This window comes from Cydia splendana, chromosome 26 (assembly GCF_910591565.1).
Source record: "Cydia splendana chromosome 26, ilCydSple1.2, whole genome shotgun sequence".
Lineage (NCBI taxonomy): Eukaryota > Metazoa > Arthropoda > Insecta > Lepidoptera > Tortricidae > Cydia > Cydia splendana.
In genome coordinates this window covers 5,779,827-5,807,160 of record NC_085985.1, presented here as the reverse complement: position 1 = coordinate 5,807,160, position 27,334 = coordinate 5,779,827, and the positions used below count along the sequence as shown (strand labels likewise).

At 36.5% G+C, this 27,334-nt stretch overlaps 1 protein-coding gene and 1 long non-coding RNA gene across 6 annotated transcripts in view; both read right to left on the bottom strand.

Annotated features, from left to right (window-relative positions):
• Window positions 1-27,334, bottom strand: part of LOC134803483 (uncharacterized) — a 196,353-nt gene that overhangs the window by 11,407 nt on the left and 157,612 nt on the right. The gene's annotated exons all lie outside the window — the stretch shown is intronic.
• On the bottom strand, window positions 439-26,896 carry LOC134803259 (gastrula zinc finger protein XlCGF26.1-like). 5 transcript variants are annotated; one of them, XM_063775994.1, is made up of 5 exons: window positions 26,554-26,886; window positions 24,627-24,765; window positions 23,814-23,882; window positions 22,264-22,317; window positions 439-2,582 (listed from the first exon to the last, which is right to left on the bottom strand). In XM_063775994.1, exons 1-5 carry the CDS (start codon window positions 26,704-26,706, stop codon window positions 922-924), a joined length of 2,076 nt encoding a protein of 691 aa, XP_063632064.1. In that variant the 5' UTR covers window positions 26,707-26,886; the 3' UTR covers window positions 439-921. The 5 variants fall into 5 exon arrangements, with proteins under 5 accessions (XP_063632064.1, XP_063632065.1, XP_063632066.1 ...); XM_063775995.1 differs by lacking the exon at window positions 439-2,582 and adding an exon at window positions 4,367-6,652 and having other exon boundaries at window positions 26,554-26,879; XM_063775996.1 differs by lacking the exon at window positions 439-2,582 and adding an exon at window positions 7,542-9,212 and having other exon boundaries at window positions 26,554-26,891.

The window sequence follows — 27,334 nt, the reverse complement described above, 5'->3', positions numbered from 1 at the left end:
TTTAATTTATAAAAATTACATTCGTTTTAAGACGAAAAGTCGGAAAGCTTGGAAAAATCCAGAAGTTGATAATTTTTAGTATGTGATTTTGAACGGTGTTTTCGGGGTTTGTAATTATTTTATATGTCAAAACTTTATCATAGGTATATCACAAATAGTGTACCTTTCTAATGGTAGTAAAAAAAAATCATATATCTATTACTGAAAATTTCATATTTACATAAATATGACGTAATTCATACTATTGCTCTACGTTAAGTTCAGTTGTACGCTTAGCCGCAGAGAATAAGTATCCCTTCTCCATACAAACTTCTACGCAGGGGGTAATTTAACTCTACAGTTTCAGCTGTCTGTACAGTAAAAAAAACATTTTATTCTTAGACATACACACAAATACACAAGTCAAACTTAAATCAGCATTTAGCGTTGGGGGTTTAAAAATACGACTAAAGCGACAGCTTTAAATATAATACATTTAAAGAGGGAATATCCTACTGCGAGAATACATTATACATCTTATAAACTAAAGCAATCTCTGATTACCAACATTGGTCTAATTTCTACTTACCTCTAAAAACGAGACCCGGTTTTACCTTTTAAGGCCCAGCCGTACAATAAAAATTACCAAAATTTGCCAGTGACATTTTTACATAGGGAATAAGAGTTGATTTTGTTTTGTTTGAAAATTAAACGAAACGGAACAAATGTAAATCCGTTCCAATTGAAAATAATTTGAATTTCATCGCACTTAAACAGTACTATAGGTAGAAACACGGGCCTTAGGAGGATAAAGATTGGAAACTATACAATTGCCATGATTTGTATCTTCAAATAGACATTTTTCTATCTCTAACTTACCTAAAGGGATAGTACACATCGTGTGACTTGTTGTTACGCAAAAAATACTACCTTCGTTTATTCCTAATTCATAGGGTGTGTCAGAAACGGGCGATAGTGTGAAGTCGCCCGATTTACAGCATTCGCGCGGTTGTTCGAGCTAGTTCCTCCACTATGCGTTGCTAGATGTTTCTTTAAAGCATATTTAACAGCAAATGACTTGCCACATATGTGACACGAGAAAGGTTTTACTCCCGTGTGACTCAATATATGTATTTTCAATGTAGATATCAACGCAAATGTTCGCTTGCAAATGTGGCAAGTGTGAGGTCTTTCTCTGAAGTGAACTGATTTTAAATGAACGGTCAAAGCACATTTATAGGAAAACTGTTTATGGCATATTCTGCACGCGTGTGGTTTTTGTCCAGTGTGTACGACCATGTGGTTCTTCAATGTAGCTTTCAGCCCGAAACGCTTTCGACATATTTCGCAACAGTAAGGTTTATCACCAGTGTGTATCTTCTTGTGAGCCTTTAAGCTACTTTTCTCGGTGAATCGTTTGTTACATACATCACAAGCATGCGGTTTCACTCCCATGTGACCCTTTAAGTGCCGCGCCAAATAGCTTTTTTGCCGGAATCTCCGTCCACATATTTCGCAACAGAAACTTTCTTCCGGCCTGCCGTGACCTGGCATACCCATTTCAGTATGAGAGAGTAAATGTTTGTCTAATGTACGTTTTAAAGTAAATTGCTTCTGGCATATATGACACTGATGTTCTTTTATTCCCGCATGAAAACGCTCATGAGCTTGTAAAGTGTACCTAAACGCGAAAGATTTTTTACAAATATTACAGGAGAAAGGTTTCTCTCCTCTGTGGTAGCGTAAATGGGCATTTAAAGTGCTCTTAAGTGCAAATTTCTTTTTACAAAGTTCACAGGAATAAGGTTTTTCTCCCGTGTGTGACCGCAAGTGGCCAGTCAACGCAGATTTATATGTAAATCTCTTTCCGCATATTTCACAAGAGTATGGGTATTGCCTATTCTCATTGTGAATTTGAAGATGAAACTTTAAGTGACTTTTATGTTTAAATGCCTTCTGGCATACTTGACACACGTGAGGTCTTTCACCCGTGTGACCCATCATATGCGATTTCAAACCGTTACTACTTCTGAAACTTTTGTCGCACAAGTCACACGGGTAACTCTTTTTGGGCTCGTGTTCCTTGCACAATTTGCAAGAAGATCCTTTATCCTTTTTCTTTATTCCCTTTTTCTCTCTTCTTGCGACCAGATGCGAAAGTGGACTATTGTCGCGATCATAGCTATCGTCATGAATATCATGATCATCTCCGTTGGATTCTGTAGACGGCAGTCTGTGTGTTCTATAGACTGTGTGGTCTTGCTCATGCTCCTTCAAGTGAGCTTCCTCTGCAAAATGCTTGTCACATATGTCGCAAGAATAAGGACCATCAATAGTCTCGTTAGGTGACACTTTATGAACCTCCATGTGTCTAAGTAGCTTACTTTTTTCCGTGAACCACTGGCAACAGAATTTGCATGTATGAATAATTTCAGTAGGAACTGGAATTTCGTCTTTAGCATGGACAGCGAACTTGTGTCTCTTGAGACTCTCTTCGTTGTCGAAGGTTTTGTCACATTCTTGACACTTGTTTGGCTCGTCTTCGGCCTCGGACTCGGACACGAGGTCCGCCGCGGCGGGTGTCGGTGCGGTGAATAAAAGCCCTGTGAAAACAAAGAGGTGTAAGTAATCATTATCATTAGACGGCATAAAAAGTGTTGTGTGTGTATGTTCTGATTTAACAATTAATGATAATTACTGAGACAGGAAGAAATTGCATTATTAACTTGTTAACGTGTATTTATATTTATTTATTACATAATTTAGTCCTGGTGCAGTAAGTTTCCTAGGCGAAACTACGAGCCGGGAGTATCGAAACACCACTTTGTGTTTCCATATTCGCGCTACACCACTCGGTGTTTCCTACAGTGTAGTCCCAGAGTTAGCAACGCATTCTGAATGTCATTACGGCTCCACGTAACATCAGGTGAACTCCTACTTTACCTTCTTGGAATATTTAGAACATGCAATGGAAAATGTTGTGAATTTGTATTATAATATTCAATAGTTAACCATTTCTATAAACATATTCGGAAGCGACTGTGTAATATTTTGCACAGTCACTTCCTACAAACCTTTAGTCCTGGAGGGTAAGAGCCTTTTTTCCATTGCGGCTTGCCAGTTATGAAGACAAATGAGAACAGGACTCTTGAAACTATTCAAAACTTAATCTATGTACCTTTACCTATTCGAAATTGTTGTCAAGACCAATATACTATATTGATTATAAGCGTATTTTCTTTCTATATTTATCTAACATTATTTTAACCCTTAATGCAAATTAAATTGTGATGCTAGAATAATAATTCTATGACTTCATAGCCGTAAGCCTTTTCATCCGTGCTTGTATGTACTGCGTATGATGTTATGATTGATTATTGTAACCGTTGTTATAAATAATACTTGTCGGTTCCTTATGGAGCCAACTAACTTTTCGAGCAGCTTGTAATGAAATATAACATGTAGAGTTATTCATGAAAATATGCAGAATAAATTTTCCATCATTAGTTTTTATGAAAAAGGCACCTTGAAAGGAACCTCTTGCAAGAGTGATAGAGAGGTTAGATAGCTTAAATTTTCTTATTTCGTGGTCACCCTCCGATTGTGGTAGTGGCCCCCTACGCAGTTACGCGTAATATTCCCTTTTGAATTGTGTACATACGTTTTAATAGGCCTTTGGGAAACAGAGCAGGATGATAAATAAGAACACTACACCGCTTTTATTACAGTAACTTTAATTGTTTAAAAACAATATTTATAATAAGCATTTATACATAACACATACGTTAGTTAACTACAGCTTATTTAAAATACAAATAAAGCTACTTTTCATACAATAAAGGACTGTGCACACCGGCTGCGTGTGCGTGTCGTGCGCGTGCGCTAAAATGCCGCACACGTCACGCAAGCGGTGTGCCGTCTCTCATAAGGATCTGTATACTGCAACGCGCACGTGCACGTCTACGCTCACGCATCCGGTGTGCACAGGCCTTAAATGTGAACAAAGACGTGTGTACCTAGTGCAAAATGTAATATTTATACTTACATTTTATATTGAATTATAACATTTTTTTCGCACTATGAATCACATCGGTGCGATTATCTTATAAGCTACGACATTGTATTTGATGACAATGGAAAGCACAATCGGCTATAAATATGTATTTGTAAAAGGAAAACTTTTAACTACAATATGTTTTTTTACTATTATTAAAGATAACCACAAAAGCTACATTAAGATTTAGATATTGAATATTAATAGGACATCAATTCAGATTCTTACATTGATAACTATTATATTTGATATATTTGCATGTTAATCGTGGTTTTATATATATAATTCCTAATGTTTACATTGATGTGTTTGAATTGTATCCATGTTTATATATATATATATATATATATATATACTTACTTAAAAAAAGTTAATTCCTAATAGGTATTGGAGCGCCATCCAGGTAAATAAGAAAATAGTTTTTATAGATACTCATGAGTATCGCTAGATAACGCCACACTACATTAAGAATTGTTAGCGATCCTACCAAAATATAATCGACTAAATATTTATCACTATTTAACTATGTACTAATTACCTACTGTTAAGGTCCGCTAAATGGTAGATCACTGTACAAGCCACCTAGAAACGAATTTTAAGACAATATTCTACCGATGTCTTTCTGCTAACTATATTTTATGCATAGTCACCATTTTATTCAACACTTTAAGATTCACGGTGACCAAAATACAAAGAGTAATTAATGTATATTTAAGTTTCTTTCATGATTAAGAACAATATTATTGTTTTCAAGAAAACTTTATTCCATGATTACTATAATTATATACGTATATATCAAAATGATTTAAGATGCGTTGGCAGATACAATGATTTACAATTACATTAACCGCAATATGTTTACTTCCTTACGTAATTATCCCAAACATACATAAACGGGGCGCGATAGTGATTAAATATCGTCAAAATGTGCGCGCTTGATACTTATGAAAGTTTAATAACAAACGTCGTTAATTATACCGATATACACACCGCTCCACCATTCGTCAAGTACAAAACTTATCTTCTATTTCTAATTCATACACTGCGAGAGAAAAGGTCGATAGTGGGACGCTTGCACCCGATTAGCAGCATGCGCACGATTAGTCGTGCTATGCCCGCTATGGGTTGAAAGGTGCTTCTTCAATGCATATCGCACTGCGAATGCCTTGCCACAAATGTGGCACGAGAAAGGTTTCATACCCGTGTGACTCAATAAATGTATTTTTAACGTGGATATCAACGCAAACGACTTTTTGCAAACATGACAGACGTGAGGCCTTTCTCTGAAGTGAACTGATTTTAAATGAACGTTCAAAGCACATTTATATGAAAATTGTTTATTACATATTCTGCATGCGTGCGGTTTTTGTCCAGTGTGTATTATCATGTGGTTTTTCAAAGTGGCTTTCAATCCAAATTGTTTCCGACATATTTCACAGGAGTATTCTTTCTCACCCGTATGTATTTTCTTATGAGCTTTTAAGCTACTTTTTTCTGTAAATCGTTTGTCGCATATATCACAAGCGTGTGGTTTCACTCCCGTGTGACCCTTGAGATGTCGAGCCAAATAGCTTTTTTGTCTAAATCGCCTTCCACATATCTCGCAACAGAAACTTTCCTCTCTAGAGCAATTTGGTAGATTGATAGCATCTGTGTGAGTGAGTAAATGTTTCTCTAAATTCCGTTTTAAAGTGAATTGTTTCGCGCATACTTCACACGTAAGGGATTTTTTTTGGCCGCGTGTTTCCGAGTGAAAGCGCCTATGTTTCTGTAGGGTATACTTGAATGCGAATGTCTTTTGACAAATTTCACAAGAAAAAGGTTTTTCGCCCCTGTGAAAGCACATATGTGAATCTAAAGTAGTCTGAAGTGCAAATTGTTTTTTACAAATTTCACAGGCATGAGGTTTTTCTCCAGTATGTGTCCGAATATGACGAACCAAGGCAGATTTTAGTGTGAATTTCTTTTCACATACATCACAGTTGAAGGGATATTGCCTGTTTTGACTGTGGATTTGAACGTGGACTTTTAAGTGACCCTTATGCCTAAATTTCTTTTGGCAAACATCACAAGCATGTGGTTTCTCACCAGCGTGTATCATCATATGTGATTTCAAACCATTACCACTGTAGTATATCTTTTGGCACAATTCACACTGGTAGATTTTTCTGTTTTCATCGTCATCCTTAAACCTCTCAGCGTTTTTGTTCGGAGCATTTATGTCATCTCGTCTTCCTCTGTAGATATTGTGTTCTTCTAACTCATGCTCCTTCAACTGTGAATCCTCTGTAAACTTCTTGTCGCATACCTCACAAGAAAACTGATCATCCATTATCTCCTCCGTAACCTTATGAATCTCCATATGATTCTCTAAATCGATTTTTTCTGTAAACCACTGACAACAAAATTTGCATGTGTTAATTTTTTTGGCGGGTACTGGAATTTTATGTTTCGCATGTATAGCGAACATATGCCTCGTGAGACTTTCTTCCTGGTCAAATGTCTTGCGGCATTTCTTGCATTTGTACTCAGCCTTGTCACTTGACTCCGAATCGCTAGAATCATTTTCGGATTCGGGGTCAGAAGCCGCGGCAGGAGTCGGCGCGTCAAACAATAGCTCTGAAAAAAATTATGGTGTAGGTACTTTATTTTTAAAATTTTGCCGCTCAGTTGTAATTAAAAGTGTATAAGTGGTAGTTATCTGCAATTTAATTAGCATAGAGGCATATGGCTCCATGCATGCGTGTAGTTTAGTCCCCAGAATTAGCAATGCATTTACTGTTGAGATCGCATAAAGTCACTTACCATATGGAAATCTTTATTAGTCTTTCCATAAAAAAAAAACAAGTTTGATTTTAGGAAATGTATTATATTATATTCATGATTATATTTGCTAAAACATATTTTTTATTTTACCGTATAAACAATAAAAAATGAATGAGTTCATGGTGCTGTTTGTTTAACCGCCTTAGGTGGCTAGCACGTAGCTAATATACCTACTATTGATGTTCGAACGGCCGCATAATATATATTATTCTCATATTACCAACGCGAGGTTAGCACGTACAAGGCGTACAACGTTTGTTTATATAATTCAAATAAAGTTTTCTAAACATGTTTTTGTTTATGTGCAACAATACCACACAGACACAAACTATGTCAGTTTGGGGTTAGGTATAATTTAATTAAGCGACTGTTTTAACTACAACATATTTTATATAAAAAAACTTATTTACTAAAAGATATCTGTACTGTATATACCTTATGAACTAAACAACAATATGACTATCGATACAGTATATAGACTGTTTTTGAGACTTAAACCAATCTATAATGTATGAGTCATATAATATATACTATTATTTTACGACTGGTCAGAGAAATATAGCTCTAGTTACAATGTTTTGACGAGTCTAAAATCGATTTTAGACTCGTCAAAACATTTGTAACTAGAGATACATTTCTCTGACAAGTCATTAGAGGCTTATAATATTTAAATTAACGAGTCACAGTATACGTATGCCATCGATCTCTAATTAATCTAACAGGGATTAGTACAAGTATACTTATTTTATCCTCGCTATGCGAGAAATAATACATTGAAACTCTTAATTCATGTGCGACATAAATGGGCGATACTGTGGCATGCTACTAAGTGTACTAGTCCCACCGCTGTGGGTTGATAGATGCTTTTTCAATGCATATTTTACTGCGAAAGCCTTGCCACAAATTTGACACGAAAAAGGCTTCACACCAGTATGACTCGACATATGAATTTTTAATGTAGATATCAACGCAAACGATTTTTTGCAAATGTGGCAAGTGTGAGGTCTTTCTCTAAAATGAATTGCCTTTATATGAACGTTCAAAGCACATTTATAGGAAAATTGTTTATTACATATTCTGCATGCGTGCGGCTTTTGTCCTGTATGTACAATCATATGGTTTTTTAAAGTGGCTTTTAAACTGAATCTTTTTCGACATACTTCGCAACAGTAAGGTTTGTCGCCGCTGTGCACTTTCTTATGAGCTCTTAAGTTACCTTTATGGGTAAAGCGTTTGTCACATAAGTCACAAGCATATGGTTTCAACCCACTGTGACCTTTTAGGTGTCGCGCTAAGTAACTTTTTTGCCGGAATCTTCTTCCACAAATTTCACAGCAGAAACTTTCTTCTTGACTATCTGGCATATCGATATTGGTATGAGACAATAAATGCTTGTCTAAAGTACCTTTCAGTGTGAATTGCTTTTGGCATACTTCACACTGATGTGGTTTTTGTCCCGTATGAAATCGCTGATGGGAAATCAAAGTGTACCTAAATGCAAAAGATTTTTTACAGATTTCACAAGAAAAAGGTTTTTCTCCTCTGTGATAGCGTAAATGGGCGTTTAAAGTACACTTAAGTGCAAATTTCTTCCTACAAATATCACAGGAATAAGGTTTTTCTCCCGTGTGTGACCGCAAATGGCCAGTCAAAGCAGATTTAAGGGAAAATCTCTTTCCGCATATCTCACAAGAGAATGGATATTCCCGATTCTCATTATGGATTTGAATATGATATTTTAAGTGACTTTTATGCCTGAACGTTTTCTGGCATACTTGACACACGTGTGGTCTTTCGCCTGTGTGTACCATCATATGCGATTTTAAGCCGTTGCTACTTCTAAAACGCTTATCGCACAATTCACATGGGTAGATTGTTCTTGGTTTGTGTTCTTCACACATCTTGCACGTTGAATCATCCTTTTTCTTTTTTTTGCTAGAATTAGGAACCGTGCTATCTTCAAAGTCATCATGCTCTTCTCCTGTAGACAGCCTTCTATAAACCGCGTGGTCTAGCTCATGCTCCTTCAAGTGAGATTCTTCTGCAAACTGTTTGTCACATATATCGCAAGAGAACTGACCGTCAATGATCTCATTGGGTGATACCTTATGAACCTCCATATGTTTTTTCAAATCGCTTTTTTCTTCAAACCATTGACAACAGAATTTGCAGGTATGTATTATTTTAGTAGGAACTGGAAATTCGTGTTTCGCGTGGACTGCAAACGTATGCCTCTTGAGGCTTTCTTCATTGTCAAATGTTTTACGACAAGTCTGACACTTATGTGGCGCCTCATCGAGTTCCGACTCAGACGGAATGTCCACGCAAGGTGTCGCTGCGGTGAATAATAGCCCTGAAAAAACGTTATTGTGTACTCTTCGACATTAGCCGCTCCGTTGTCTTCACGGATTTAAAACAAATGGAGGCATAACTTAAAATATAGCCTCAGAGTTAGCAACGCATTTTCTATTGAGATTGCACATGCCCGTTTACCATGTATTTGGCAAGAGCAACCAAAAGAGTTTAGTTTTAATAAAACGTTTAACTTCTATTTTCAAGGCTAAATTTATTTGACATACAAAAACATTTTTTGTATTTTGTTTTCAGTTTGCGGCATTCCGCAAAAATGTGATACTTTTAATCAGTCAATTTGCGGTTGTTTGTATAACGGGATCTTAAACAAGACGTAAATGGTTTTTTTAAACATTTATATAGGCTTTAGGCGGATATCTTTAGACCAGCATTTATCGAGTTTTACTTCTAGTTGCTGCGCATGCAGTTTAATTTATGTTTTATGGTACCTTTCAACAATAAGAAACGAAGTGTTGCCTAACGGTAAGGCGTACGATTTTTAAACTGGAGGTTGCGAAATCAGACCTCGGCTCGTAACAAGATCAATTTTTGAGATTAGGTTGCCAAAACAGCAGGCTCTCTAGGTAAGCCGTGGAAAAAAACCGGGACCAATTTTCCTTACAATGGTGAACATGAGAAGGAAAAATAAGATAAGTACTAGCTTCACTGAAAAAAGACCCGCAAAGAAAAAATACGAATTACTATAGGTCGTTGCGTAAGTTTTAAAAACTAGTTTAAAAAAATACAGCATGATTCTCTATGCTTATGCTCATATGACAACCATCGCCCAGAATGTTATACATTCAGTAAGTAAGTGACAACATAACAACAAAAACACATATTAATTACAATGTCACCTTTATAATAAAAATACTTTAGAATCTCACCCTAAAAGCAAGATCTAATTTCTAGCCCACAACAATATTACAATAATTCGACTTGAAATAAAACTATTTAGACGGAATATATCTTATACACATATCGCGTATAAACAATTTAAAATTCATCCCGACGTTTCGAACGCTTTACAGAGTTTGTCACGGGGTCACTGACCCCTGACTCAAACTCTGTATTACCTAAGAACCTATGGAATATATTTTAAATATCCGCGATATAATCCGTCTAAATAATTTTATTTCATGAATAACTATCGCGGTAACCGAAGAGAATAATACATAATCTGACTTCTTTTAGAACATTTCAATAAATTTGTTGACGATACTAATTAACAAAACATCAAATGCCACATCATAGTTCTATCTGTTGACACTTACTACGCATGCAGCGTCGTACACCGCGACATCCACACGCGAAATGCCACATCCTCTAATTCATACAGTGCGGGAGCGGATGATATTGTGTTGCGCGGGTTGGAACCTGGCGGCTAGTTGAGCTAGCCCCGCCGCTATGGGTTAATAAATGCTTCTTTAACGCGTATTTCACTGTAAACGCCTTGCCGCATACATGGCACGAAAAGGGTTTAACCCCAGTGTGACTTAACATGTGTATTTTTAATGTAGATATCAATGCAAATGCCCTTTTGCACATGTGACAAACGTGAGGCTTTTCTCTGTAATGTATTGCTTTTATATGCACGTTCAAAGCACATTTATAAGAAAATTGCTTATTACATATCTTGCATGCGTGTGGTTTTTGTCCAGTGTGCGTAATCATATGGTTCTTGCAACTGGCTTTTGATCCGAATCTTTTACGACATATTTCGCATGAGTAAGATTTTTCACCCGTGTGCACCATCTTATGAGCTCTTAAATTACCTTGTTGGGTAAATCGTTTATTGCATATGTCACACGCATATGGTTTCACTCCAGTGTGCGATCTTAAGTGTCGTGCCAAATAGCTTTTTTGTCGGAATCGCCTTCCACATACTTCGCAACAGAAACTTTCTTCCGGTTGGTCCGGTAAGTCGAGGACATCTGCATGAGAATATAAATGCTTGTTTAGAGTAGTTTTTAAAGTGAATTGCTTCTGGCAGACATCACACGAATATGGTTTTTTTCCTGTATGAAAGATCATATGATTATTTAAAGTAGACCGAAATGCAAATGGTTTATTACAGATTTCACAGGAATAAGGTTTTTCTCCCGTATGTATCCGCATGTGAAGCTTCAATGAATATTTTTGCGCGAACCGTTTTTTACACACGCCACATGTAAATTGAAATTGCCTATTCTCATTGTGTATTTGAAGGTGTGCTTTTAAATGACTTGAATGCCTAAATTTCTTCTGACATACGTCGCACGTGTGTGGTTTTTCACCACTGTGTACCATCTTGTGCCATTTTAAACCGTTGCTAGTTTTGAATCGTTTTTCACATAATTCACACATGTGATTTTTTTCGTCCGTGTGAACTAGCTCATGTTTCTTTAAGTGGGCTTTCTCCGCAAACTGTTTATCACATACTTTGCAAGTCAACTCATCGTCACTTGACTCGTCGGATGTAACCTTGTGAATCTCCATATGTGCATTCAAATCACTTAATTCTGTGAACCATTGACAGCAAACTTCGCAAGTATGAATATTACTGGTTGAGGGTGGTACTATATTCATTTCGTTTATCACCACCTTTGACTGTAACTCATGTTTAGCGTGAATAGCAAACGTATGCCGATTGAGGCTCTCTTCAGTGTCAAATGTTTTTCGGCATGTCTGGCACTTGTATGGCGGCCCACTATGTTCAGGCTCAGCCAGACTCTCAGCGGAGGCTGTCGCCGCGCAGTACTCGCGCTCTGAAAAAGTTATTGTTGTACTTACTCCTCACCGTTAGCCGCATTCACGTTTCGATGTGTGTAAAACAGAAGATGTAATTTTAGTATTACATTTTAGTCCCAAGAGTTAGCAACGCATTTACGATTGAGATTACACAATGTTACTTATTTTGTGTATAATTTGCTTCCGTTCGCGTACTAAATTCCACTGACAATTATTGATATATTTTTGTTGCTTTTTCAGATTATTCTTTTATTCAGTACAGTGTACAAGATTATATTTTCTTATTGATAATCAATAACTAAAAGATAAGTTATGAATTTTTGTCTCTGATATAAGTCATATACGACGCATATTGGATTTGCGTGTTGCTCTTAAACGAAGTACATGCCACTATTTCAGATACATGTATAACGAGATTAATTACTACTTTTCATTCGTACAAATTAAAATAAATTACATGTTTATTAGTTTTATTTCAACTATGCACAATTAAAAAAAAAAGTTGTATTGAAATTTGGAGTATAGGCCAATGAATTGATTGTTTTACAAAAACTAGATTCGCTTACTACGTTCTCTATTCTTTTAAGATTTCAGTTTTCTCCACGTTGTTTCAAGGAGATGCCACCAATAATGGTTATTTTATAGATTGATCAAGATCTAGCAGACAAAGGTAGAAGTTATTAAAATACGTTATAAAGCTCAAGACCCTTTCGCATTGCGAGAATCTTCGATACGGTAAACATAATTAGGTTTCGCCTCAGAGGTTGAAATATAAAGAAAAGGATAAAGTTAATATTTTATTTTTCAAAAACACATAATGAATCGTAGGATACAATATATATTTAAGCACAGTTTGACTATTGATTCATATATTTAAATAATACAAATTGTATACAAGGTAGGACCAGTTAACCACTTATTTTAAATATCAACTTCGGTACAACATTCGGTATGTTTAGTACACAGCATCTTAGATCGCGCTACAGTACTCGTAATAAAATAATAAATGGGAACTGGTGGTGTACGCCTTAGATATTACGAGTAGATTAATTTATTTATTCATAAACAAATACCTGGGAACCCACGCGTTTTTGCCTTGTTGTTATATTACTAAGCTATGGTTAAGTTGGTTGGAATTCCATGTATATGTAATACAGTTTCCGTGATTAATGATTAATAGTGAAATTGGAAATATAAAAAGTTTTATTTACACCTACCTACTGTAAGACAAAAAATTGCACTTAGGGCTACGTCTTGAATTCTTATAAACAAAATAAATACAACATAGGCACATAATAATAAATCTTACTGAAGTATAACACATTAGTCTACATTTTTATCAGTATTTAAAATAAAACAGTTATTCTGTTCAATGTTTATATGTCTGCACTATTTATTCTCATTTATAATCTTTTGAACACTTAAACCACGAGATATATTTCAAGAACGTTTACTAACTAAATAACATATTAGCAAAGCTAGAACATAAGTATGTATGCATTATTAGGAACGATATGTCCTTGGTAATTAGTAAAGATAACGCGTTTTACTACACAAATTTCAGATTTGAAACTTCAGTGATGTCTGATGTTATTTTTTAACAACGTGTTGACGATTGTTTCACGGAGTGCTTCGTCGCCGTATAGCCAAGAACATAGCCCTCATGTATTGGAGAATACTAACGTAAGACAATCTTCTATTTTTATATTCCATTATCTTGGAACTAGGCACATCTATATATTTTACATTTCCCAGTTTTAATATTGTCTACGAACTACATCGCCGTCTGCCTCGAATGTCAGGAAAACCGATTATTTCTTTCTAATTTGGGCAGTGCGACATAGAAGGGTGATAGAGATTCGAGCGACTTGGGAACGGGCGGCTGGTTGTGGTAGCCCCACCGCTATGAGTTAATAAGTGTTTCTTTAATCCATATTTTACTGTAAATGCTTTGCCACATACGTGACATGAGAACGGTCTTTCCCCAGTGTGGCTCAATATATGTTTCTTTAATGTAGATATCAATGCAAATGCTCTTTTGCATATGTGGCACACATGTGGTTTTTCTCTGAAATGAATTGCTTTTATATGAACGTTTAAAGCACACTTATATGAAAATTGTTTATTACATATCTTGCAAGCGTGTGGTTTTTGTCCAGTGTGTATGATCATGTGGTTTTTGCAATTAGCTTTTGTCCCGAATCGCTTACGACATATTTCGCAAGTGTACGATTTTTCTCCAGTGTGTGTTTTCTTATGAGCTATCAAGTTACCTTTTTGGGTAAATCGTCTGTTGCATATGTCGCAAGCATATGGCTTCACTCCCATGTGAGCCCTTAGATGTCTAGCCAAATAACTTTTCTGTCTAAATCGTTTTCCACACATTTCACAACAGTAACTTTCTTCAGGTTGGTTTGGTATATCGATAACATCTGCGTGAGAGAGTAAATGCTTATTCAAAAGGCTTTTTACAGAAAATTGTTTTTGGCATACTTCACACGTGTACGGTTTTTCTCCGGTGTGAAAACGCTTATGTGCATTTAAAGTAGATCTAAATGCAAATGGTTTACTACAGATTTCGCAGGAATACGGTTTCTCTCCCGTATGTATCCGCATATGAAGCTTTAAAGACGACTTCTGTGCAAATCTTTTCTTGCATACTGCACAAGAGAAATGAAATTCCCTATTGACATTGTGAATTTCAAGATGTGCTGTCAAGTGGCTTTTATGCCTAAATCTCTTCTGGCATACTTCACATGAATGCGGTTTTTCACCGCTATGTACCATCTTATGCATTTTTAAACCGTTACTTGTTGTGAAACTTTTCTCGCACAAATCACATGAGAATTTTTTTTCTACACCGTGTCCAAGCTCGTGCTTTCTCAAGTCATCCTTATCAGTGAATTCTTTTTCGCATATATCGCAAGTTAACCGGTCATCGTCCGAGTCATTGGATGTCACCTTGTGAATCTCCATATGTGTAGTTAAATCACTTTCTTCAGTAAACCATTGACAACAGTAATCGCATGTATGAATCTTGTTCGCAGTAGGAGGCTCTAGAGTGATGTCATGTACTGCTCCTTTGGACTGTAGTTCGTGTTTTGCGTGGATAGCAAACGTATGCCTTGTGAGACTCTCTTCTTGTTCAAATATTTTCCGACATGTCTGACACTTGTACGGTGGGCCACTGCGTTCGGACTCGGACCGACGCTCGGTGGAGGCTGTCGACGCGCCACCTTCGCGCTCTGAAAAACAGTTATCATGTACTCTGAGGCCTCTTCAAAGTGTTTTAGTAGTCGGTGTAAAACAGTCGATAATATTCTATCACACGGGCAGTCATTGCATTTTTGTCCCCAGAGTTGGCAACGCATTTGAGATTGCTCATGTCCACTTATCATCTAGTGAGATATGTGCTCGATTGCCTTTTTCGTAGAAATAACAACATAACTTTAATAATTGAATAATATGTTGCATGTTCGGCAGACGTATATTAGCTTTGATTATCTCTTGTATTTTCCTGGTACTTGTTATTGTAATTCTTATAATTATATTATGTTTGGCTTTAAGCCAATAAGTTGGTAAATATACACATATTCCGTATTTAAAAATAAAGCTTACGGGTTTACATGTTTTTAAAACTATTAAAATGCATGGTTTATGTACTTAATGCTTTATTACCAACAACAGTTAACATACATTGCATTTGAGTGGTTACATGGATAACAGTATAAAACAACGAAAAAAAAAACACTTTATTTTCCTATTTAAGATATTATACCAGACGAGAAGAAAGCTTTAGTCAAGCACACAGGGTGAAAACAAAAAACAAATCTAGGTTCAACGTTGGAACGTCTTCACACATATTTGAAATTAAATTGTAGTATCTAAAACCTTCTATGTATCGCATCGGTTATAAAAATACTGTTTTTGTTTATGCCCAGTGTGTGAAGGTTTATGGGGTTCTTCAAGGGAGCTGTCTCTACAATTCACGACCTATTTCGCTACTTTCTAGTATGTATACGTTTATGGACTATTATGGCACGTTTTTTTGTAAATCTTTTCTTACATATATCACAAAAATAGGGCTTGAATCCAATGTGTCTATTTTTATGTATCTCTACATTGGTTGGATGACTTCGTAAGTGTGGTTTTTCTCTGATGTGAAAGCGCATATGTGTATTCAGGGAAGACTTACGAGCAAATAGTTTCTTACATACATCACATGAATATCCTTCGCTCGTATGAGAGCAGCGCACGTGAGCATCCAGGGTAGATTTACGTGCAAAGCTACTCTTACACTTGTCACAAGAGTAAGGTTTGTCCCCAGTGTGTTGATGCATATGGTTCTTGAGGTGACATTTTTGTGCAAACTTTTTTTTGCACACATCACAGGAAAAATTATACGTCCTATTCTTCATATGAGTTTTTCGATGAAAATTTAAGTGATTTGTAGTCTTAAATCGCTTGCGACATACTTCACATTTGTGTGGTCTCTCACCCGTATGACAACGCATGTGAAATTTTAAATCAGAATTATTTTTAAACGTTTTTTTGCATACTTCGCACGATATTGCGGTGTGCACTTCAGTATGCTTCTTCAAATCGTATTCCTCAGTCAATTTCCCTTCAGATACTTCGCAAATCAAAGTCTTCGGCTGTACCTTATGTATCTTCATATGTTTAATTAAATCTGATTCAAGTGTAAACCATTGACAACAAACATTGCAAGTGTGAATATTTTTCGTTGGAACTGTGTAATTCAAAACGTTAGCTTCTTCTTTACATTGAAATTCATGTTTGGCGTGGACTGCGAACTTATGTCTTGCTAGACTCTCTTTATGTTCAAATACTTTCAGACACGTCGTACAGTTGTACGGCGGCATATCGTCATCGGTCTCAAGCTCAACCAGAACCGTCTCCGCCGAGGCTATCACTTCGGTGTAAAATAGATCTGAAAAAAATAATACGGTGTATGGTACTCCTCTTAAATGTATGGCCGCATAGTGGATTAGGTGGGTTAAACCAGCCGGCGCAAGTCTAGCGTCCAAAGAGTTGACAATTCATATGTACTTTACCAATAACTGATTGTTTTGGGGGCAAAGAGACACAAATATAATTCACTATATTGTCAATCGATAATTCCCCGTATGACGTATCAAACGAGTGGTTTTGTTTAAACTGTTTTTTGGAATATCATTTTGACCTCGCATGAATTGATGACCGTTTATTTAAGACACTTTTTGATCGTCAATTTTGACAACAGAATTTACAGGTAAGGATATTTCTTTTTTTTAGGACTCGTAATTTATCTTTAAAATGAACTGTAAACATTTGTCTCACGAGACATAACTTTTTGACAAGCCTGACGTATTATTGCACTCGGTTTCAGAGCAATATGTTTCGGGAACGGATGCTTCTCGGCAGTACAATAGTCCTGGAAAAAAAACGGATAATGTACTTACTGTTCAAAACAGATGATTTGATTTGAACGTAACAGCAACGCATTTTCAACCTTGAGAATACTTAAACCCACTTACCATCAGGAGTCATGAGTGCCATGGTTTCCTCCAAATCAGATAATGATCAAATTTTTTAAAGTAAATTGTATTAGATCAAAAAGATGCATTAATAAGCAAAATAAAAGTATTTACTGGAAACTTATTTACTAATTTGATGACGCTGTCAAATGCATTAAAACACTGACTTTTGGCGGCAGACCGAAAATGATATGGCTCTATGAAGCAGCAAGTGGCAAGAACATGCACTACTCCGGAATAAGTGGCGGGAGAAATACGAAGATACACGGGAGGACATAGAGTGACCCTTGCATGATATTAAACACAACAGTTTAAAATTACACTTACCTCTTCTTTCATGCATAGCTTCATTGTATCCTTGAATGATTTTGTATTCTTAAATATGCTTAGCACTAAACGATTTTAATAGAAAACTCCCGTCGAACTTATATAGTGTCCGCCATACTACTACGTTTTAAATCATTTTTCTCACCTCGTCCACACAACAAAGATAACAATTTTTCACATAGACTTCACTCCTGGCAACTGGCATCCTACACAATTTACACTAAGTCTGCAGACCTTTCCGTTCATCATACATTCCTTTGTAGAATACCATAATATATATGATACTCTCTGTTACAATTTGTAACAGTTACAGTCTCCTTATTCTTGCACGCCTGCCTGTTATTTTGTGTGTATATATGTGTCGAATTCGCATAAACCTGAGTATTTTGCAACATAGTGCTGTGTGTGGTTATATACTTAAGGTTATATAGTAGTAGGCATGGTTCGCGGAAGACGAAAGAACCACAAACTACTTACATTAATCATTAGGTCCGTTTTCAAACCCAGTTTTACAATAATCAATCAACATCCTTTTTACTGAAAACCAATACTACCTACTTTAGGTGTCAAGATGTCAAAATTCTACATCGTATTTAACTATTTTAAAGCTACGAAACTAGATCTTTGATGTATAAATATTGCAACGATTGCTCTGGGGTGGCAGAACACCGGGAACAACACATAAATGATATCAACTTAGGCTGTTATTGTCATACTCATACCAGCTGTCAAACTGCAGGGAATTTAGTATGTCTCTGTACTTTATTCAATAAAATACTCTGTGCAGTTTGTACTGCCAGCATCGAATTGGTATTGATGGCCAACGTAGCCAAATATATCGGAACACATCCTTATTTCTATGGCAACAAAAGTATGTTACGATATACTGGCCGTCACGATCTATTGGTATGCACGTATATACTGACTGTACACGGAGAAATATTTCAGAGCGCCGCAGACTTCGATCCAGCGCGTAAGGAATACGCGCGAAACATAATAAAATAAATATACGTCTATGCATAATAACGTAAGTCATTGCATATTCTCATATACTTCGCCAAGATCCCAACCGAACACATCCAATGTAGAAAAATATTAAAATCTACCTGTTATAAAATAGCACCGGTTTAAAAGAATTAAAAATAATATAACCTATTATGTAAATTATTAGTTCAATCAGTGTATGCGTGTAGCCCTTGGTTGACTTAAAATATGTAACGTTATCGCAATAACGTTAATCTCGTGATTAACGATTAAACCACATAAAATTACAGGACAGTTATAAAACTGTAGACATATATACCAAATTAAATTACCTACACATTAACGTTATTATGTAAACGATATAGTATATCGTTATAACTCGTTGTGTTTTAGCGCTACGTGCTGTCATCGAGTACGCGAAGACGTCCAGTAGCGTACCAGCGACTGAAGAAATATGACAACATGACTCGCATGGTCGTTGTGTCCACCATTATTAAATACCGTTATGAAGTACACAAATTACCGGAACCGAATGACTCGCTTAGTCGGTCGAGTCCACCATCGGACAGAATCATGATTATCACTATAATTATACATTACCGTTTTGTAACGTTATTAAAAACCGTTATGAAGTATACTAATTTTTTATACGAAGGATAACGTTATCATAACGATATTTTAATAACGTTAACAAGGCTTGCATGGAACTATGCAATCTCAAGATTTCACATGCATTGCCAACTCTGAGGACTGAACACGGTATGCTTCTATACTAAAATGTCACCGGCTGTCATACCACACCAGAACAAAACACTCTAATACTTGTTTGGTGACAACAGAAGTATCTAGTATACATTATTATACCCTGATTTGTAATAAAATTCCAAATAATCTACCAACTTGATGTCTACTTTATCTCAAAATTATTTTATTAGAAATTTCAAAGAAAAAAGGTACCAAGTGCTACAGTATGATTTTTTTTACCAATAAATGTGAAGTACGTGTCCGGCAAAATATTCCGTGCGATCGGATATCAATATGCTAGATTTTTAGTTGTTCATTTACAGCAGAAGAGCCTTTATTCATGTAATATATCGTGTTCATTTATATTACTCACTTTCTAACAATTATAAAATATGATTTGTATTTTATAACAACCAATAATGATTTTACTTGAATGGCACTAATATCTAATTAAATATATTTTGCTAGAATATAGTGATATCATATTGCACTACAGGGGCCCATTTCTCGAACGGTATTAGACTAATATTATTAGTGTGTTGTTATGGCAACTCATACGATTTGACAGTTCGTGGACTAATAATATTAGTCTAATATCGATCGAGAAATGGGCCCCAGGGCCCTGTGCCTTTACAAGTTTACAACCAATAATAAAACTGTCCATGAACAAAGCAATACAACACATAGAGTCGCATTGCAAAGTGTGGCAACGGCATTAAGCTAGGGACACACTTATCACACGTACGCAACGTATGCAATGCATTATGACATCTGAACCCTGAAATTTGTACGCTTAGAAACATACTTGTCATACGCAACGCAACGCATGACAAGTATGTTTCTAAGCATACAACTTTCAGGGTTCAGATGTCATAATGCATTGCATAACGTTGCGTACGTGGGATAAGTGTGTCCCTGCCTTTAATGATTAATTTCTATGAAAATAAAGTTCCTAACGAATTCAATGATTCAAGTTGGTGTAATGTTAACTGAGACGGAGTCTAAGTCACTATCAATAAACAAAGTCAATGAGACATCGATAGATTTTGAGTAGATTTTTTGAAATCTTATTACAGATTAGGGTATTGTTTTATTTTGGGTACAATTTAAGCAAGTACTAGTTTAAAATGTCATTTTGTTATTAGTTATTGAGTATTTTTCAAACGAACAACACGTCAAAACAATGTGTTCTTACTAATGTCCCTAATAAATTATGATCAACGTTTAAGTTTCCAGGGAATAGCATCTGTGTTACTTCTTCATAATAATCTTCAAAAAATATTAATGTATCAAATAAAAATGAAAATATAGTACATTAGGAACTAAGAAATGTAATATTTTGAAAGCACGTAAAGCGCATTAGGATAGATTAGAAAACATTAAGGTGTATAGAAAATCGCTAATCTCTGACAAAACGCAGTTTATCTGACATACTTACGCGGTTTTTACACTGATGCGAATTATCACGCCGCTTCGGTGTATGAGCGTGACAGCGCTGTGCAGTGTGCACGTAAATAGCGATGTTCCGCTCACACACCAGCGTGACGTGCGTATTCGCATCTAATGTGAAGACCGCTTTACAGTGAAGCATTGGCGTTTGTTTCTGAGATTGAAACGGTCATTTGAGGTTTCTAAATAACTCCATTTTTTTGTAATAGTAAGTACCAATTGATCAGCCTGAGACTAGACAGTGTTTAGGATTATAAACTGAAATAATTAATATTTTATGAAAATAATTAAATTTCTTCTAATACTTCTAATAGTGTTTAGGATTGTAACTTGTTTTTTTTTTCAAACAGACATTTTATGTACCAGAGACCAAAAAATTATAAACACTCTTTATCTATTACAAGCCGCGTTTCGTTGTAGACGGCGCTACGTAGCGAGGTTTTATACCCACATATTTCATATGGCCAAACATGGCACAGTAACCTCTGTTTAAGTCTCGTCATGTCAAATCCAATAATAGGGAAATGGCTGCCTGTAGGCCAACAAACCACGACAGTCAAATAACTTAATTTCATTACGATTTCGCACCTTGTCACAGTGAGAATCAATATGAAAGTCTAGGGATTTCATACTTAGGGCATACTGAAAATTCCTAGAAGCGGCCAGCTTAGAAAAAATAAGTTGTCTCATATATATCAGAATCCAGAAACTTTCAGTATGGCCCACGTACTATTGTGACAGTGACAAGGTACGAAATGGTACTCAAATTAAATTCCTTGACCGTACATATAGCATGCCTTAGTATCTGCAAACCAAATGACGACCGGGGTAGTAAAACTTCTCATTCACACTTACACGGTCGTAGCGAGAGTGAAAGTGATAGTAAAATGACCCCGGTCGTCAGTTTAGTTTGACGATACTATAGTCACTATAAGCTATACCTTCATAAATGATGGTTATAGCTTATTGCGAAATATGTGAATTGAAATCCTGCCGTCACGCCACTTACAACAACGTCTAGAAACGTGCCATCGTACGGAAACTAGTTTTTAAGATTGTCTGGTCTCGGATTGTACCCAAAATAAAAGTATGCCGGTTAAACTGAGCGCCTAACTAGATCCTATCCTTGTTTATTCTACTTTTGTGCCGTATTCAACCAAAAGGATACTTATGGTAGGTTGTTGAACACGAATATTTAATTAAAAATCGAACTGGCCAACAACCAACAACTTAGTACCCTTTGCTTGTTGACGACACTTTTGTATTATATTTAGAACTTACTTGACACCAAATCGCCATCGCTCTCGGCCTTAAATTCCTTTTTCGGGTCTTGACCTATAACAAATAGAAAGAAGAATTAGTTTAAGTTATGGAGAGTCAGTACAGTTAGTCAGAATAAATAATAGTACTAGGTACAGAAGACTCACTCTCTAACAAAACGCGTCTGTTACGATCAGGACAGATATGGCCGCTAGGTGGCGACAGCGACACGCGCGGCTTATGGGTATTAACCACCAAAATTGGTGTGGAACGGATGTACTTGTAGCTACCTGTAGCAAAGCGACGAAATCGCGGAGTGAGCCACGCCTGCCCTAGTGTAAATTTCCTTCGATAGCGCGTACGTGTGACGTACGCGTTTGCGTTTAGTGTCATTTTGAATAAGATTTTGAGTTTCCAAAAAGTCCCGCTTGGCGCGCTGTTTAAAATCCCATACAAAAATAAACATAACGCAAACGCGAACGCTCGCCACGCTATCGAATGTAATTACACTAGAACTAGAGGTTCAGTAGTTCGAAAATTTTAAAGATTTCGAATTGTGGTTTGCCATGGGCATCCTAAAGCAAACAAAAAAAAACCCAGTATTTGGTCAAAAATCAACAACAAAGTCCGAATGATGGACTACTAGTACCTACACTCTGAATAAGAAATTCCGCAACCACAAGTTAATGAAAAAGCCGGATTTCATGTTTTTTTTTTAAGTTCCAATATTATTTATGTAAAGTAATTCCAATATTATTTATGTGAAGCGCTGGTGGCCTAGCGGTAAGAGCGTGCGACTTGCAATCTGGAGGTCGCGGGTTCAAACCCCGGCTCGTACCAATGAGTTTTTCGGAACTTATGTACGAAATAGCATTTGATATTTACCAGTCGCGTTTCGGTGAAGGAAAACATAGTGAGGAAACCGGACCTATCCCAATAAGGCCTAGTTTACCCTCTGGGTTGGAAGGTCAGAGGTCCTATTTTTCAAACTCTTATTGACTGCTATTATATTGCACACAACTGTAGGCTCGCTCTGTATTTTCTATCGCATTGTATCCATCCATGGGAGAGCTCCGAGGAATCGGATGTATTACTCCCCGCCGCTTCTTTCCGCCATCTGCAGGAAAACATTTTCATTTCCACCACTTAGGTGGTTGGCAGTCCCTACCTGTGCGCTTCTCAAGAAAATTCCTCACACAACTGTGGAGTGAAGTGGCGCCCGTGGGATTTTCGAGCTGATACGACCTTCAAACATTCAAGAAAAAAGTGTACTTCCATCTTAAACATGTGTCTATGAGCCTGAGGTGGAATGACATTGATCCCAGTGCGCCCTCACGAACGGCAAAGAGGGTGAAACGCCGGAGTGGGCTTAGTGGGTAGTGCCAAATTCTCCCCCCCTTTCGCCAACAGAGGGATAAGGAGCGGCGAGTCCCACACACTGTGCGTAAATGCATTCCCACTCAGTCAAAAAAAAGTGGTGTCTATGAGCGGTAATTGCTTACCATCTAGCAGTTAGTCTACTCGTTTGCCTCCTATTTAATAAAAAAAAGATAGAACGGGAATGTACTCACGTATCAGAGGCTCAGCGCTGATGGGATCTTCTTCGACAATCTCCACCTTAACGATGTCTGGCTTTTTATCTGAAACAATTAAACATGGCGTAATATTGTGTTGTGTCTGAAATGAATAGGTTAAGTGTGAAGAGACATAATTGCTTATCATGAACAGTGGTACAACTAAAAATGAAATGCTATTGCATTTAATATTCTATCTTTTACTGGTAAGATTTAAAGTCGAATGGCATTTCATTTTGTTTTGTTTCACTATTCATGATAAGCGTCGATATAGTCAGAGTCACTGTCTGTTACCCCCTGCTGGGGTGTAGGGCTCGAATCTTTTTCTTCCACTGACTCCGGTCCTGGGCAGCTTGGGTAGCCTATTCCCACACCATTCCCGATACACCCAGCTCTTGCTCCACAGAACGGCGCGATAGATTTAGGGCGACCAACAACCATGTTCCCGTTTGCCAGACATCTTCCAGGTCAGGGCCACTTTGGATAGGTGGGTGTCAGGTTTCCTGAGGATAAGCCCAACCCAATGCCATTTTCGCGTCTTGATCTCCTTATGTACAGGTGCTTGCCCGGTTATTCTCCATAAGTGAGTGTTTGTGATCCATTTAGACCAAAAGGTACGCAGGATTTGTTTACAAACACCTGGAGTTTTGACATTAGGTCTTCATAATCATCATTAGCGGACAAACCAGGTTTCGCACCCGTATAGTAGCACAGCCTTTACATTGGAATTGAAGATCACTTTAGTCATTCTCATTAGGATAGAGGAGTTCCTAAATAAATATATTCATTAATTAAATAGTATTAAGTTACCTTTCTCAGCCAGTGCTCGCTCCAGCAGGGACTTGAGGTCAATCTGACTCTGCTGCACCTGATTCTTAAAGTCATTGGCGTCCCGCAGGCGGTTGACGCACACCTCGCAGATGCCGCACTCATCATTGCCAAGGTTTAGCTGCAGTTGAAACAAGAGAATGTGAGGTTTAGCTGCAGTTGAAACAAGAGTATGTTTATAGTGTTTTCACATTGTTTGATCAAATATCAGATGTGAGATACAATAGCTTCTACAAAGAAGCTTACAAAAGCAAAAAGTACCTTTTTATATATATTTTTTCCATTTAATTAGTGTTTGTTGTTCAAAAGAAGACGTTAATACAAAACTAAAAGGACTTGATGCCATAGGGCATTTTTAGCAGCTGACATGACATTTTCGGACAATATGAAAATGCCCTTACTGAGTTGGTTTAGAAAACAGGGGTATGCAAATGGCGGCCAGCGAGCCGCATGCAACATTTAATTAATATAATTGCTTTTCAAGCCACTCAAAAGATTAATAGTTGTGTTGTGTATGTTCTTAATCCACAGAAAACAGCATTTACAGCTCTTTGAAAACTGGTAATTCTATTACGATTGACTCCTGTTTCGTAAAAATTTACCAACCCATGGATTAGGTTAAGCCTGCCTAATGTTTACACAAGCTTATGTACCTATTCTTCTACAGTTTGCAAACAGAGCATATCTTTAGGAGCAGGATATGCTAACCCGTGGTATAGTTTAAGCCTACATAAGGTTTACACAACCTATCCTTCTAGAGTTTGCTAATAGAGCATATCTTTAGGAGCAGGATATGCTAACCCGTGGTATAGTTTTAGCCTACATAAGGTTTACACAACCTATCCTTCTAGAGTTTGCTAATAGAGCATATCTTTAGGAGCAGGATATGCTATCACCTGTTAGACTTAAGGGTATCACCTAAAGATGAATAGGTTTAAATGTAAACTCCAAATAGTATTGATGAGTATGTAAGCTTCTTGTGTAATGCTTCCAAAGCATTTTAATATCTTAATTGTGAGTGAGGCATTGATAGATCCCACAAATTAAGTAATTATACTGATTTTCAAATTTTTTTAACTGGATAACTAATAAATTTTGTTATTTAAAGTGGAGTTCAATAGAAATGGCAAATAATGTAAACAGATTAATTTACCTTCATCCCTCATAATCACACTTTTTAAGGGCTGCCATGATTTTATCTACAGTTTATATACTTAAATCTTCAATTTAATCAATTAAAATATAATCATGTTAATGAATAATATTTCAATCAAAGCAAAATTTTGAAAATGGTAGGTTATATTTCAAATGCCAACATAATATATGACATTTATTTCGGTTTATGTTAAAGAATAGTTTGTTTGTTTCAAACTACATACTTACTTTTGCAAGTGACTTGATGTCAATTTTTGGAGCATGTAATTTTACTTGGATAAATTGGATACCTAATTTTCAGAGTTGTCTCAGTGGTTTAAGTGTTTTGGTAATGTTTGATTAAGTAGGATTAAATTCTAGTTATAAATACTTTTTAAGCAAGTATAATTATTATTTGTATTCAGATAGAAGTTCTGTTAATAAACATACCACGAAACAAGTATAATTTGTATTTTTAGATCCCAAAAAAGCATAAGATTATCCACAATAGTAAAAGAAATTGATCATATTAATATTTATATACCTATAATTACTATATTTATATACCTATTGACTTTGATCCAGATTTTGGATATTAGTATGAAAACTTAATGTTGTTAACCTCAGGAAGCCCTTTAAAGTACTCTAGGATTAAGTGGAGACGTGAAAATCGTAAAATAAATAGATGATTAATGCAAAATTAGGTCAATGTTAACAAAGTGAGCCTTAGATTTGTTTCTACTATAACTATCATGTAATAAAATAAAACATTTACACGTATGTCGAAGCACTGTTTGAGCATTTCCCAATAGACTTCAGTTTTCCCAACAGACTCGTACATCGTCTTGAGACCCTTGTCCGGAGGGCGTCGCAGGCAGCAGCGACAATTATGTAGGGCCTCCATGGCCTGTACAGCAATGTCAGTCATGGTGGCGGTCACTTCACAACTATAACACGAATTTACAATATATTGGGACTAAAACAGCATAACTTGAATCGTAATATCATTTCGAGTAATCTAAGAATCCATCTTTGCGACTTGATACCGTTCACTGACAGCGTTCAAAATGGCGTCGGACGCGAGGGGAGCGTTCGAATCTCTAGCAATAAATAATTATGACGTTCCGTTCTTCCGTTCTTCTAACCGGTTTTGTAAAAACATCTGGATTTTCAAGAAATTCTAAACTGGCAACATTGTAGCACTTGACATGCGCTTAGCCAATAGCGTGAGGCCTTTTAGCCAATATTGCCAGACAAGAAAAACATAAAAAATTAGAATACATTGCTGGGGCACGTGTAGGATAATGAATAGGATTCCAAACAAAACTTGGCTAAAATATCGATAAACATGAATGGTACTTCACTATAATAATAAAAAAAATCAAACCATAGACGTACGACATATGATATACGCGCGGCAATTTCAAATTGTTTCCACTTGTTTGCAGCTTCTTTACGCAATTTAATTTGAAAAACATTCCTCGGAATGTAACACTAAATGAAAATAATGATCATATTCAATGCCTGCTGTAAAAGTCGCCTGACAAATACAAAAC

Excerpts from the sequence above, each read along its gene's own strand:
- LOC134803259 (XM_063775994.1), bottom strand. The coding sequence starts at position 26,706 with ATGACTGACATTGCTGTACAGGCCATGGAGGCCCTACATAATTGTCGC. Across the intron at positions 24,766-26,553 it reads AACAGTGCTTCGACATACGT|CTAAACCTTGGCAATGATGA; the intron begins GTAAATGTTTTA and ends TTTCAACTGCAG. Across the intron at positions 23,883-24,626 it reads GCGAGCACTGGCTGAGAAAG|ATAAAAAGCCAGACATCGTT; the intron begins GTAACTTAATAC and ends TAATTGTTTCAG.